The sequence below is a fragment of the Somniosus microcephalus genome, chromosome 22, assembly GCF_052327205.1.
Source record: "Somniosus microcephalus isolate GS21.2 chromosome 22, FLI_Smic_1.0, whole genome shotgun sequence".
In the NCBI taxonomy this organism is placed as follows: Eukaryota; Metazoa; Chordata; class Chondrichthyes; order Squaliformes; family Somniosidae; genus Somniosus; species Somniosus microcephalus.
The window spans coordinates 21,300,923-21,316,432 of record NC_141008.1 but is presented as its reverse complement, the minus strand read 5'-3'; the positions used below and the strand labels follow the sequence as shown (position 1 = coordinate 21,316,432).

General features: G+C 51.6%; 1 protein-coding gene across 3 annotated transcripts in view; it reads left to right on the top strand.

The window, feature by feature from the left end:
- The window catches only part of bckdk (branched chain ketoacid dehydrogenase kinase), an 85,896-nt gene that overhangs the window by 22,619 nt on the left and 47,767 nt on the right, over positions 1–15,510 (top strand). For all 3 annotated transcript variants that reach the window (XM_085964281.1, XM_085964280.1, XM_085964282.1), the window contains exons 4-7: positions 1,134–1,181; positions 1,327–1,446; positions 5,646–5,744; positions 13,660–13,733. In XM_085964281.1, coding sequence (XP_085820407.1) covers positions 1,134–1,181; positions 1,327–1,446; positions 5,646–5,744; positions 13,660–13,733 — 341 coding nt within the window. The remainder of the gene's footprint in view (positions 1–1,133; positions 1,182–1,326; positions 1,447–5,645; positions 5,745–13,659; positions 13,734–15,510) is intronic.

Here is a 15,510-nt window from a genome sequence, read left to right as displayed (position 1 = left end):
CAATATCCTGATAACATAGGAGATACGGCACAGAAACAAGCCATTCGGCCCAGCCAGTCCATGTCGGTGTTTATGCTCCACTCGAGCCTCCTCCAGTCTTTCCTCATCAAACTCTATCAGCATAACCCTCTACTCCCTTCTCCCTCATATGCTTGTCTAGCCTCCCCTTAAATGCATCTATACTATTCGCTTCAACCACTCCCTGTGGTAGCGAGTTCCACATTCTCACCACTCTCTGTGTAAGTTTATTCTGAATTCCCTATTTGATTTCTTGGTGACTATCTTATATTGATGGCCTCTAGTTATGCTCTTCCCCACAAGTGGAAACATTCTCTCTGTATCCACTCTATCAAAACCTTTCATAATTTTAAAGACCTCTATTAGGTCACCCCCTCTGCCTCCTCTTTTTAAGAGAAAAGAGACCCAGTCTGTTCATCCTTTCCTGATAAATATACTCTCGCATTTCTGGTATCATCCTTGTAAATCTTTTTTTGCACCCTCTCCAGTTTTATTTTAATGAATCTATGGCATTGCTCATAGGCAAGTTGGATGATGGGCTGTTTTGTAACAAATTCACAATTTAATTATATTCCAAGTGTCACTCACATGGTTATATTCTCAATTAGCTGAAAAATCAGTTGAAACCAATTTCACAAAATTCGACGACTTTTTTGATTTGCCCCTTTCTGCTACTTGACAGTTTAGGATTGGCAGTTTTGACAAAAATAAAATTGATCGATCCGATTGCTCACTTTTCTGCTGCTGACTCGCTCTTCATTGGTACTTACTGACTGAATCGAAGTGATTTGATCACGTATAGTTGATTGGCAATTTAACAAATAAGTCTTCATTTCTGCCAATCACTCATTTTTTATGTGTCACTCAGCTGTGACGACAGGAAGCGTGACACTTTTGAGGTGTGACCCTGTTGTGACCACACTTTGTGTTCCGCCTTTGACCGACGGGACACAGAATCATAGAATGACACAGCACAGAAGGAGGCCATTCAGCCCATCATGCCTGTGCTGGCTCTTTGGTAGAGCTATCCAATTAGTCCCATGATGGATGTGAGCTGGACACTGACTTTTAATTGTATAGATCGGTTTGTTAATTTGGTTCCTTTCTTTTTTCAGCACGAGCTGTACATCAGGGCCTTTCAGGTGCTGTCAGATTTCCCACCAGTGAGTATAGCTGGAGCTATTCCCAGCCCCCACTTCTTTTACTGTGGAGATAACACTCCCTTTTGTTTTCAGAAAGTAAGATTTTATAAGCATTGCATAAGTCATGCAGGAAAATGGTGATTCCCTCTTCCCATTGTTCCCTTAGATTACCGACAGCAAGACGGAGACTCAGTACTGCAAGATGATTCGCCAGCTTCTAGACGACCACAAAGATGTTGTCACGATGCTGGCTGAAGGTTTCAGAGAATGCCGTAAGCATGTCCAGGTAGATAAACTCTGTCGTGTGTGTGTGTGTATATATACAGATATATTTCTAATTAAGTGTTTAATTCATGGCTAAATGATCTCTCCCTCCATTGGACAGACCCTTGAATACAGTTCCCTGCCAATCTGAGTTCTTATTGGTGATTAAAAGGTGTTGGAACTGCATAAAGTAGTGCTCGGGCCCAGGCCCACCACTGCCTCCAGTCCCCGGGCCCAAGCCCACCACTGCCCCCAGTCCCTGGGCCCAGGCCCACCACTGCCCCCGGTTCCCGGGCCCAGGCCCACCACTGCCCCCAGTCCCCGGGCCCAGGCCCAGGCCCACCACTGCCCCGGACCCAGGCCCAGGCCCACCACTGCCCCAGGCCCAGGCCCACCACTGCCCCCAGTCTCTGGGCCCAGGCCCAGCACTGCTCCCAGTCCCCAGGCCCACCACTGCTCCAGTCAACAGGCCGAGGCCCAACACTGCTCCCAGTCCCCAGGCCCATCACTGCTCCCAATCCCAGGGCCCAGGCCCACCACAGCCCCCAGTCCCCAGGCCCAGGCACTCCACTGCTCCCAGTTCCCGGGCCCAGGCCCACCACTGCTCCCAGTTCCCGGGCCCAGGCCCACCACTGCTCCCAGTCCCCGGGCCCGGGCCCACCACTGCTCCCAGTGCCCGGGCCCAGACCCACCACTGCCCCCAGTCCCAGGGCCCAGACCCACCACTGCCCCCAGCCCCAGGGCCCAGGCCCACCACTGCCCCCAGTCCCCAGGCCCACCACTGCCCCCAGTCTCCAGGCCCAGGCCCACCACTGCCCCCAATCCCCAGGCTCAGGCCCACCACTGCTCCCAGTCCCCAGGCCCAGGCCCACCACTGCCCCCAATCCCTGGGCTCAGGCCCACCACTGCTCCCAGTCCCCAGGCCCAGGCCCACCACTGCCCCCAATCCCTGGGCCCAGGCCTACCACTGCTCCCAGTCCCTGGGCCCAGGCCCACTACTGCTCCCAGTCCCCAGGCCCAGGCCCACCACTGCCCCCAGGCCCAGGCCCACCACTGCCCCCAATCCCCGGGCCCAGGCCCACCACTGCTCCCAGTCCCCAAGCCCAGGTCCACCACTGCTCCCAGTCCCCAGGCCCAGGCCCACCACTGCCCCCAATCCCTGGGCCCAGGCCTACCACTGCTCCCAGTCCCTGGGCCCAGGCCCACTACTGCTCCCAGTCCCACCACTGCCCCCAGGCCCAGGCCCACCACTGCCCCCAATCCCCGGGCCCAGGCCCACCACTGCTCCCAGTCCCCAAGCCCAGGTCCACCACTGCTCCCAGTCCTCAGGCCCAGGCCCACCATTGCTCCCAGGCCCAGGCCCACCGCTGCTCCCAGTCCCCAGGCCCTGTACTGCTCCCAGTCCCCAGGCCCAGGCCCACCACTGCCCCCAATCCCCGGGCCCAGGCCTACCACTGCTCCCGGGCCCAGGCCCAGCACTGCTCCCAGTCCCCGGGCCCAGGCCCAGCACTGCTCCCAGTCCCCAGGCCCACCACTGCCCCCAATCCCCGGGCCCAGGCCCACCACTGCTCCCAGTCCCCGGGCCCAGGCCCACCAGTGCGCCTAGGCCCTTCACTGTTCTCGGACCTTGGCCTGGATCTACCTCTAACTATGCAAAATTTGAAATAAAATGGCAACACCTGGCTGAGATTTTAATAAAATTGTAAAGAGAAATTTCTTTTATTATGTATTCTGGAATTTTCTGCTGGATCAGAATGTATTCTTTTACCTGGTCACAGCCACTGTTAGAGCTTTCACTAAGGGACAGGAAATACATTTCCCCACTTCAACTGGGGTTTTATTTTGATGATGGATATAGGGAGCAGAGCCGAACAGGCAGCATGGAATTCTGATAACTGGTAGGACCCAGGAGTGCTGTGCCGTGGCCACTCGTGTTCATCTCCATCTGCTATACAGTTATAAAATTATATATTATTTTTAACTTCTGTCCACAAACAGCTCCACGAAAGATCAACTAGCACACCTTGCAAAGTTTTTGCATTTTTCACTAAATCCTGATACTAAATATAAGTGGATCTGGGCCAGCTCCGTTCTGACACTCAGAAGGCCTGTACGAATGCTCTGGAATTCCCTCCCTAAACCCCTCCACCTCTTTATGTAGCACCTTTCACGGCCTCAGGACGTCCCAAAGCGCTTTATAGCCAACTACAGGAAACTTTCGATTAACCGGCGCCTAAATAACCGGAAATGTCGGTTAACCGTCAAAATTCAGGAGTAGGTTCAGGTAACTTTTATTACTTTTTTTACTCCATTTGTTGCTGTGCAAGGGTGTAGCTGCAGCTGTTGCTAAGCTACAGAGACGCTTGCAACTTGTGCCCATTGTTCTGAAGCTGGTTTGTTGCTTTATACAGAGCTCTCAGCTCTCTATCTTTTACTATAGCGTTCGGTTATCCGGAATTTTTGATGAACCGGCACCACGTCGGTCCTGTCCGTGCCGGATACCAGAAAGTTTCCTGTTATTACTTTTGAAATGTAGTCACTGTTGTCATATACAAACCAATCTCTTTCACCAAGATTTTGGTCACCCTTCCTAATATCTTCTTTGGCTTGACGCCCATTTTTATCCATGATTGCGCTCCTATGAAGCGCTTTGGGACGTCTTTCCACGTCAAAATTCTCATCCTTGATTTCTAATCCCTCCAAGACCTCGCCCCTCCCTATCTCCGTAATCTCCTCCAGCCCCACAACCCCCCCGAGATATCTGCGCTCCTCTAATTCTGCCCTCTTGAGCATCCCTGATTATAATCGCTCAACCTTTGGTAGCCATGCCTTCAGCTGCCGAGGCCCTAAGCTCTGGAATTCCCTGCCTAAACCTCTCCGCCTCGCTACCTCTCTTTCCTCCTTTAAGACGCTCCTTAAAACCTACCTCTTTGACCAAGCTTTTGGTCATCTGCCCTAATTTCTCCTTATGTGGCTCGGTGTCAAATTTTTTGTCTTATAATACTCCCGTGAAGCACCTTGGGATGTTTTACTATGTTAAAGGTGCTATATAAATGCAAGTTGTTAAAGGCGCTAGGCAAATGCAAGTTGTTGTTGTTGAATGTGAAAATGCAGCCTGGGACATCCTGTTATAGAAGGATTTGCCTTTTAAACTGCCATACGCTAAAGTGGTAGAAAATAGCAAGGCCTGTAGATAGGCTGTCCACCCAGAGGGAACATCTGGAGGCGCCTTACACCTCACCCCGTGGAAATTTGCCTTGAGGCAGTTAACGTATGGAGCAGCATTAATATGAACCCTGGCTGGTGCATGGTCTGTGTGCGTATGGCCTACTCCTGCTCCTACTTCTTATGTTCTTATGTTAACATCAAAACAAGAGATGCAGGTCAATTTGCATCTGAGAGAGCGTCAAGTTAACCATTGGGAGGGACCTTTCACAGAACTCCATATCGTGTTCTGATGACAGGTCACGGCAGGGCTTCCTATTGTCATTTCAGATTTGAATTGCCCTATTTTAGCTTTAGCACTGAATGCAGTCAGTTTCAGTCAGAGGTTGGGGTTTTTTGCGGGGGGAGGGAGGGAGACAATGATCTTACACAATAAAATTCCAAACTGAATCTGCCAGTTTCGGTGTTCTCAGTTTTCAATCTTTAATTTGTGTTAGGAACATAGGAATTGCTAGACGTAAAAAGACTAAGGTCCATCTAATTCACCTTCTACTACCCTGGTGATACAACGATAATGAAGTTGACTAATCACAGCGATCAATCTCTGTCAATGAGTCTACAACAGACCCCGACATGAGGCGAGGAAAACCCCAGTGGTGGAGAGCTTTGGGAACCACAGGTCCAAAGTCACCTGTTCCTCCCGAGCCTGCTACACTCACCACACGTCATGTCTCAAATTACTCATATACTGCATCCCAAAATATTGAACGAAATCTAACTGAAATTTAATCCCACGCCTCTGCCAATGTTGCTGTAAAGCTGGGCCTGCAGCAGGTGTATGAGAGTGGCCCAGGGAGACTTTGTTCAGTTTTATTTCAAAGGGCCCTTTGCTGCTACAAGTACTACACCTGTATCCCGACACTCTGAGGCTGAGGTACCATCTCCACGTGGCCCTTTCTACTCTGTAATTTGCACCATGAGAGACTTGGAGCAGGGCACTCACTAACGGGCCGTTTCCTGTCACGCTTCATTGTAAGGAACTTCTCCGTCTTTCAGGATGAGTCATTGATCCGTTCTTTCCTGGACAACACGCTGACCTCCCGGCTGGGCATCCGTATGCTGGCGACGCATCACCTGACCCTGTACGAGGATAACGTAAGTGCACAACGGGACAATAAAGACCTTCAGTAGCATGTTCAGGAAAGCAGTGACATGTATGATGGTGTTTCTTTCTATTTTGAAATGAACAGTTTATCACCCACCTTATACTGAGCCAGGCTAGGTGTCTCCCTGAGAGACCGGACGGAAAACAGCAGCTAACTCGCCTGTGGAATGCCCCATTACAACTCCCACCACTTTGATGCTGCTTTTGTACTGGTTTAGTTCAGTTCAGATTCCGGGAGACTTACACAGCTATATCCGGCTCCCTTATCTCACTGGCACATTTATCCACCCAGCTTTTTGGAGAGGGATAGTTGAAATGCCAGGTGCTGATTCATGACCAGCAGGCTCCCAGGATCCAAACAAAATAAGCAGCAACTCGAGGTCTAAAAGCAGAACGTGACTAGTTCTTGGAAGCGAGGTGCTTGACTGCTTCTTTTCAACTGGGGGAAATAAAAGGGCAGAAACTGGGTGGGGAAGGGTATTACGTCCGTGAATGATTGAGACACGGACAGCAGGAGTTGAACAAAACAAGTCTTTACTGATGGAAGTCAATAGTGAAACTGAAAACAACAGAGGCTCACTAGCGCCTTTTATACAGGGGTGGTCACTGCCGGTACTGCAGTCTGAGACCGGTTATTCTCTTAAAGGTACATACACAACAATTCCTCCCCTTTTAGATAAACAGTACATAACATTCATTTAACAACTAAATGATAACTAATTACAATCACAATTACGGTTGCTAGATACATTGGTTAAGTTTAAGCAATTATAAGTTCAGTCTTTGAGGAGGCTTCCTGATTCTGTCTGGATAACGCCTCTTTGGGGTATCAGGTTCTTCTGGCAATGTTGAGTCGGGATCAATGTCGTTGTTTGGTTCATCTGCTTCCAATATCACCGGTTCTGCGGTAGCTGCAATTGGAACGTCTATTTCATTACCAGGTGTATCAGATCGTGGTGTGGAGTTGACGTTTTCCAGTGACTCTAGAACCTGGTCAGCATGGCGTCTTACAATGCTCTCCCCAACGTCCACGGTATACATGAGAGGTCCTTGCCGTGTACAAATCGTTCCTGGCTGCCATTTCTCTGTGCGGTAGTCCCGGGCCAAAACTGGTTGACCTATCTTAAAACTCCTGGTCGGCCTTTCATTCATATTCTGAAACTGCCTGTTCTCCACATCTCTTCGGACGTTTGGCTTAACCAAATCCAAGCGGCATCGTAGTCTTCGATTGAAGAACATCATGGCTGGAGTTTGGTTGGTAACCGAATGTGTCGCATTCCGGTAGGCAAACAAGAAGTTGTCCACCTTGTGTTGTAGGGGTATATCTTCATTACACATTGCCTTGATAGCCTTCTTGAATGTTTGGACAAACCTCTCGGCCAATCCATTAGTGGCTGGATGATATGGGGCAGATGTGTAATGCTTAACACCATTGTTCTTTAAGAACCTCCGGAACTCTTCAGACACAAACTGTGGTCCATTGTCAGAGCAAATCTGTTCAGGCAGCCCACTCCTGGCGAATATGGTTCGTAAAACTGTGATAGTTTTTTCCGTGGTGGTTGAGGACATTTTTATTACCTCTGGCCACTTTGAATGTGCATCCACCGCAATTAAAAACATCGAGTCCATGAAGGGACCAGCAAAATCAATGTGTACCCTTTGCCATGGAGATGAGGGCCACTCCCATGGATGCAGAGGAGCTTGTGGTGGGGCGTTTTGGACCTTCTGGCATCCTGCACAGCTCTTGGTCATCTCTTCGATTTCTCTATCGATTCCAGGCCACCACACAAACGCTTTGGCTAAGCTCTTCATTTTTACCCCACCCAGATGACCCTCATGAAGCTCATTGAGCACTCTATCCATCAACTTAGGTGGAATTACTACTCTGGATCCACACATCAAGGTTCCTCTGCACACTGACAGCTGTTCTCTTCTCGGCGAGAATGCTGGCAGCAGTGGTTCGCCATGTGCTGGCCATCCCTTCACCGTTAAATCATAGACCCGTGATAGTGTCGGGTCATTCCATGTTTCCTTTTCTATGTTTGCATTCGTCACAGGGAGACATTCGACTATGGTCGAGTGGAATAACTCCATTGGATCCACTGCAAGGTCTTCTTCTTCCACCGTCAGCAACGGTAGACGTGACAATCCATCAGCATTTCCATGCTGTTTAGTTCCTTTGTACTCGATGTCATATTGGTGTGCCCCTAGGAAAAGGGACCACCTCTGCAGCCGTTGTGCTGTCATTATCGGTACGCCCTTCTGAGGGTTGAAAATGGAGACGAGGTTGATGATCGGTTAGTAGAGTAAATTTTTGACCGTGCAGGTAGTGATTGAACTTCTTCACCCCCCCACACTAGGCTGAGGGCCTCTCTGTCAATCTGGGCGTAGTTACGCTCGGCAGAAGTTAACGAGCGTGATGCAAAAGCTATCGGCCTCTCTAAACCATCAAGGAATTTATGTGACAGTACCGCCCCAATGCCGTAGGGAGACGCATCACACGCCAGTCTGATCGGCAGTGCTGGGTTGTAGTGAGCCAATACTTCCCTTGAAGTGATTAAGTCCTTACTCTTCTGAAAGGCCCGCTTACAATCATCGCTCCATTTCCATGCTACCCCCGTTCGTAGCAGGGCATTCAGTGGGTGCAGAATTGTCGACAAATTCGGCAAAAACTTATGGTAGTAATTCACCAATCCGAGGAATGACCTCAGTTGCGACACATTTTCAGGCGCTGGGGCCTTAACAACCGCTTCAATTTTGTCAGGGGACTTATGTAACCCCTCTTCATCAATCACGTGGCCACAATACGATATCTGTTTCTTAAAAAATTCGCTCTTGGGGCGGTTGGCTCGCAGCCCATGTTCCCGTAGTCTAGTGAGCACCTGTTCTAGGTTGTTAAGGTGTTCACTGTCATCTTCACCTGTCACAAGGATGTCGTCCAAGTAACACTGAGTCCCCGGAATCCCTTGCAGGACTTGTTCCATCGCTCTTTGCCATATCGCCGGAGCCGATGCTACTCCGAATACCAATCGATGATACTGGTAAAGACCTTTGTGAGTGTTTATCGTGAGATACTTCCTAGAGGACTCTTCAACCTCCATCTGCAAATATGCTTGTGCTAGGTCAATTTTTGTAAAACGCTTCCCTCCAGACAGTGAGGCGAAGATGTCTTCTATCCTTGGAAGAGGATATTGTACTGTGTGAAGGACTGGGTTCACTGTCACCTTGAAATCCCCACAGATGCGAATCTTCCTTGGCTCCCCGGACTTATTGCTTAACGTTTTCTTCATGACGGGAACGATGGGTGTCGCCCACTCGCTCCAGTCGACCTTAGACAACACGCCTGCCTTCTCCAGATTCTCCAGCTCTGCCTCGACGGCTGGGCAAATTGCATATGGTACCGGTCTTGCTTTGAAAAACTTGGGAACTGCATTCTCTTCTATTTTTATCGAGGCGGTTACGCCTTTAAGCGTGCCCAGTTCTTGTTGAAATACCTCTTTGGCGTTAGCTAAGATTGTTGACAATCGTCCAGGAGTGACGTCTTCATCTTTTTTACCGTCCACCGTCATTGCATGAATGGAGTGCCAATCTAAGTTTATCTTCCTGATCCATTCCCGTCCCAATAACGGTGGTCCACCATTTGGCAGTATGTAAAGATACAATTTCCGTATTTTCTTGCCGTTGTATTCGACAGGCACCCTTATTTTTCCTCTGGGGTATACTTTTTGCCCCGTATACGTCGTCAAGACGATGGATGTCTCTCTCAAGGGTATGTGTGAAAATAGCTGCTCGTAGTCTCGTCGATTCATGACGGTTAGCGCTGATCCTGTATCCAATTCCATTTTGACTTGGGACCCTGCTATCGTGAGGGTGACCGAAATGGTTCGGTGATCCTCTTTTGCGATTACATTGTGAAGTTTGAGACAGCTTAGTCTCCTGTTCCCGGATTCACTATCGCTCATCTGGTCTTCGGAACTACTGTCCGTCATCTTTTGTACTTTCTTGTACGGTTCCTTAGTAGCCTTTTTGTTGTTGCTGGTCTTCTTCCCAGACCTGCAAACTCATGCAATGTGTCCCATCTTCCCGCATTGCCTGCATATTTTGTCTTTGGACCAGCAGTCCTTCTGGTCATGGTTAGTTCTGCCGCAGCGATAACATTTTGCAAATCCCTGTGTCATTTCGTGGGTGCCGTATTCCTGTGGTTTTTGTTGAATTTCTGCAGCTCCTCTGGCTGCTGCTTCATACGATACTGCCACGCTGAAAGCCTTATCTAGCGTCAGCTCTTTCTCTGAGAGTAACTTCTTCTGTGTTCCTTCACTCAGGAGTCCACAGACAAATTTGTCCCGTAGGGTATCTGCCAGTCCTGCTCCGAACTGGCAGTGCTTTGATAGCTTGCGTAGTTCCGTAAGGTACTCGGCATTGCTCTCATCTTTATGCTGAGTTCTCCTGTGGAATTTAAATCTTTCTGCTATCAACAGCGGTGCAGGGTTTAAGTGTTCCTGTAGGACAGCAACAATTTCGTTAAAACTCTTCGCCTTCGGTTTGGCTGGAGTAATCAGGTCCCGCAATAGACCGTACGTTCTAGTGCCCATTAAGTTTAGCAATATCGATGCCTTTTTCTCCTCCGCTATTTCGTTTGCCTCGAAATATACCTCGACTCTTTCCACATACGTGGTCCAGCCCTCTATTGTATTAGCAAAAGCAGTGATACAGCCAGTCTTCGGCATCTTGCAAATCTAAAATGGCGACTCCCGCGCTTTGCCTTCTTCCCCGATTTAACAAAATGGCGCCTCCCGCGCTTTGCCTTCTTCCCCGCTGATTAAGATGGCGCCTCCCGCGCTTTGCCTTCTTCCCCGCTGTAGTTAGCGCTGCTTTCCACGGTTCCCATTGCAACCTGCAGCTCCTCGCGGTTTCTTGCGCGTTTAATATTTCTTTTTTAAAAATTATTTTCCCGTCGTGGAACAACCCTGTGGGACTCTTGCCTCCCTCTTCGCGGGTCTATACGCAGCCCGGCTTCGAAGCACCGGCCGCGCCCTGTGTGCTCCACCCTCTCTCTCTTCTTCCCGACAACGCTGCTCGGCCCCGTTGCAAACCACCCGCTCGAGTTCGCGACCGCCGCAGCCCAGGAAGGATCAGTGCACTACCTGCCACCAGCCCGATTAGCTGAAGCACCATCGACAGGAACCAGGCCCCGCTTCCGACAGCTTCTCCAGCAATCTTCAACTCCGCAAACACAGGGGCGGATGCCTACTGTCGACGCCCGTTTCTACTGCCTCTTTCTTTTCTTTCTGGCCTCGACCTCTGCTCACTTCGCTGTAGGAATGGATCCCAGGAGGTGGTGCAGACTGTAGGTAGGTTCGTATCTGCTCATCGCCAGTATTACGTCCGTGAATGATTGAGACACGGACAGCAGGAGTTGAACAAAACAAGTCTTTACTGATGGAAGTCAATAGTGAAACTGAAAACAACAGAGGCTCACTAGCGCCTTTTATACAGTGGTGGTCACTGCCGGTACTGCAGTCTGAGACCAGTTATTCTCTTAAAGGTACATACACAACAAAGGGGAGAGAGAATTACTTAAAGGGTAGCACCGAAAATGAGTGTGAGGAAAATATCCCGTGGAGTGAAGCCCGTGTGCTGCAACTGCTGCGAGGAGCTAAGCAAACAGCGGCTGTCCTTCTCAGTGATAAAGTGCTGATAACGTTTGTGATTAAATTGCTATCCACAGTAATTACAGTGTAGCAACAAAGACTGAGAGCGCCGAGAGCTGCTGAGAAGGGGAGGCAAGCTGTTAATGAGGGCAGAGTTCAGAGATGGTAAAGGACACTATTTTAGCCTGGGTGTTGGTTTGGAAATTTCAAAATCCCCCTCCAGCTGCTTTCAGGCAACTAATGGCCGATGGATTGTTTCCAGAACTCTGCTGGTGCTACTGTGGAGATTGGGGATAACTCCCCTGGTCTTCTTCAAATTTGTGCCAGGGGATCTTTAACGTCCACCTGAGAGAGCAGATGGGGCCGCGGTTTGACGTCGCATCCGAAAGACGACACTTCAGGCAGTGCAGCACTCCCTCAGTACTGCCCCTCCAACAGTGCAGCGTTCCCTCAGTACCGCCCCTCCGACAGTGCAGCGTTCCTTCAGTACTGCCCCTCCGATAGTGCAACGCTCCCTCAGTACTGCCCCTCCGAGAGTGCAGCGTTCCCTCAGTACCGCCTCTCCGACAGTGCAGTGTTCCCTCAGTACCGCCTCTCCGACAGTGCAGTGTTCCCTCAGTACCGCCTCTCCGACAGTGCAGCGCTCCCTCAGTACCGCCTCTCCGACAGTGCAGTGTTCCCTCAGTACCGCCTCTCCGACAGTGCAGTGTTCCTTCAGTACCGCCTCTCCGACAGTGCAGTGTTCCCTCAGTACCGCCTCTCCGACAGTGCAGCGTTCCCTCAGTGCTGCCCCTCCGACAGTGCGGCCCTCCCTCAGTATCGCCCCTCCGACAGTGCAGCGTTCCTTCAGTACCGCCTCTCCGACAGTGCAGTGTTCCCTCAGTACCGCCCCTCCGACAGTGCAGCGTTCCTTCAGTACCGCCTCTCCGACAGTGCAGTGTTCCCTCAGTACCGCCCCTCCGACAGTGCAGCGCTCCCTCAGTGCTGCCCCTCCGACAGTGCGGCCCTCCCTCAGTACTGCCCCTCCGACAGTGCAGCGTTCCCTCAGTACCGCCCCTCCGACAGTGCAGCGTTCCCTCAGTACTGCCCCTCCGACAGTGCAGCGCTCCCTCAGTACCGCCCCTCCGACAGTGCAGTGCTCCCTCAGTGCCGCCCCTCCGACAGTGCAGCGCTCCCTCAGTACCGCCCCTCCGACAGTGCAGCGCTCCCTCAGTACTGCCCCTCCGACAGTGCAGCGCTCCCTCAGTACCGCCCCTCTGACAGTGCAGTGCTCCCTCAGTACTGCTCCTCCGACAGTGCAGCGCTCCCTCAGTACCGCCCCTCTGACAGTGCAGCGCTCCCTCAGTACTGCTCCTCCGACAGTGCAGCGCTCCCTCAGTACTGCCCCTCCGACAGTGCAGCGCTCCCTCAGTACTGCTCCTCCGACAGTGCAGCACTCCCTCAGTACTGCCCCTCCGACAGTGCAGCACTCCCTCAGTACTGCCCCTCCGACAGTGCAGCACTCCCTCAGTACTGCCCCTCCGACAGTGCAGCACTCCCTCAGTACTGCCCCTCCGACAGTGCAGCACTCCCTCAGTACTGCCCCTCCGACAGTGCAGCACTCCCTCAGTACTGCCCCTCCGACAGTGCAGCACTCCCTCAGTACTGCCCCTCCGACAGTGCAGCAGTCCTTCAGTACTGCACTGGAGTGTTGGCCTAGATTATGTGCTAAAGTCTCTGGAGTGGGGCTCGAACCCACAACCCTCTAACTCAAGAGGCGAGAGTGCTACCCACTGAACCACTGCTGACACTGTCGGTCCTGAGGCCTTATTCCTTCCATATTAATGAATTAATTTGTGCCTGTAATTAATTATTTAGCTGTGTGACAAATGAGTGGGATGTACATTCACATCCATGACTAGCTACAATGAAGTAAAACTGTGGGAGGGAAAAATGATCTCATTACGTTAGGGCGCTGCAGAGTTAAGTTCATTAATTTTGTTCCCTATTTCATCCATATTCATTATTATATAGCCTGGATCAATGGTAAACACATAACTGAACTAGGAAATGCCATTGGCCTCCTGGTCCAGGACATATTCTGCATCTTTAGAAAGGTATGGTGATGGGGTGAGATGAAGTTCGGCGGACGGAGGCTCTTGTGGAGCATAAACATCGGCATAGACCAGTTAGGCTGTTTCTGTGCTATAATTTCTATGTAATCTTGTTCCTGAATTAAGTTCCTGAAGTCTGTTCCTCTATTTTCTTTCCGCAGCCTGACTTTGTGGGAATTATCTGCACACGACTGTCTCCGAAGAAGATCATTGAGAAATGGGTAGACTTTGCTCGGTGAGTCCCCCCAGTGTTTCAATGGAAGCTGAAGTGGAGAAGGTGTTGGGGCCGATTCTCCGAGGTCGGGTTGGCAGTGCGATGCCCCGCCTACTGGTGGCTTGTCGGTGCTGCTGTCTGCGGATCTGACATCCATTCAAATTGGCGGACAGAAAAATGGGGGCAGTGCACCAGTGATTTCCCAAGATTCATGACCGGCGGGCGAGGGTCTACACCGCCAGCCCAAGCTCAGGACATCGGCCCGATCAGTCAAACTCTGTCGCACGTGTCCTTCTCCAACAGGTTCTAGAGTTGTGATCAGTGTTTACCTTTACTGCTTATCACCCACGGGAAGGGCACATATAACAACGATTCTCCCCACCTCTCGATCCCTCCTCCTCTCGATCCCTCCACCCCTCGATCTCCCCACCCCTCGATCCCTCCTCCTCCCCTCGATCCCTCCTCCCCTCGATCCCTCCACCCCTCGATCCCTCCTCCCCTCGATCTCCCCACCTCTCGATCTCCCCACCTCTCGATCCCTCCACCTCTCGATCCCTCCACCTCTCGATCCCTCCACCTCTCGATCCCTCCACCTCTCGATCCCTCCACCTCTCGATCCCTCCACCTCTCGATCCCGCCACCTCTCGATCCCTCCTCCTCTCGATCCCTCCACCTCTCGATCCCTCCTCCCCTCGATCCCTCCACCCCTCGATCCCTCCTCCTCTCGATCCCTCCACCTCTCGATCCCTCCACCTCTCGATCCCTCCACCTCTCGATCCCTCCACCCCTCGATCCCTCCACCCCTCGATCCCTCCACCCCTCGATCCCTCCACCCCTCGATCCCTCCACCCCTCGATCCCTCCACCCCTCGATCCCTCCACCCCTCGATCCCTCCACCCCTCGATCCCTCCACCCCTCGCTCCCCCCACCCCTCGCTCCCCCTCCCCTCGATCCCCCCTCCCCTCGATCCCCCCACCCCTCGATCCCCCCTCCCCTCGATCCCCCCTCCCCTCGATCCCCCCTCCCCTCGATCCCCCCACCCCTCGATCCCTCCACCCCTCCCCCCCTCCTCCCCTCGATCCCTCCTCCCCTCGATCCCTCCTCCCCTCGATCCCTCCTCCCCTCGATCCCTCCTCCTCTCGATCCCTCCTCTCGATCCCTCCTCCCCTCGATCCCTCCTCCCCTCGATCCCTCCTCCCCTCGATCCTTCGATCCTTCCTCCTCTCGATCCCTCCACCCCTCGATCCCTCCACCCCTCGATCCCTCCACCCCTCGATCCCTCCACCCCTCGATCCCTCCTCCTCTCGATCCCTCCTCCTCTCGATCCCTCCTCCTCTCGATCCCCCCTCCTCTCGATCCCTCCACCTCTCGATCCCTCCTCCCCTCGATCCCTCCTCCTCTCGATCCCTCCATCTCTCTATCCATTGTAAAATGACATCTACACATAAAATAACTGCTGGGGCTTCACTGACTCCCCCTGAATTTTGCCCTCTTTGAAGTTCGGTTTTATTTTGATTATTTATGAAATTCGGTCCTGATTTAGTCGATTTAAACATTCATTATTTGGAAACTAATGTGCTGTGGAAAAGGTCGGATGTGGTTTATCTGAAGCAAAAACGGAAAATGCTGGAAACACACAGCAAGTCTTTCAGCGTCTGTGGGGCGAACAGGTCAGTCAAACATTTTACACTCTGAGAGTTAGCGTGTATGTGCTCTCCAGAGAGGCTGCCTGACTTGCTGAGTATTCCAGCATTTTTTGTCATTTTTCAGTTCATCATCTGCAGTTTGTTGCTTTTTA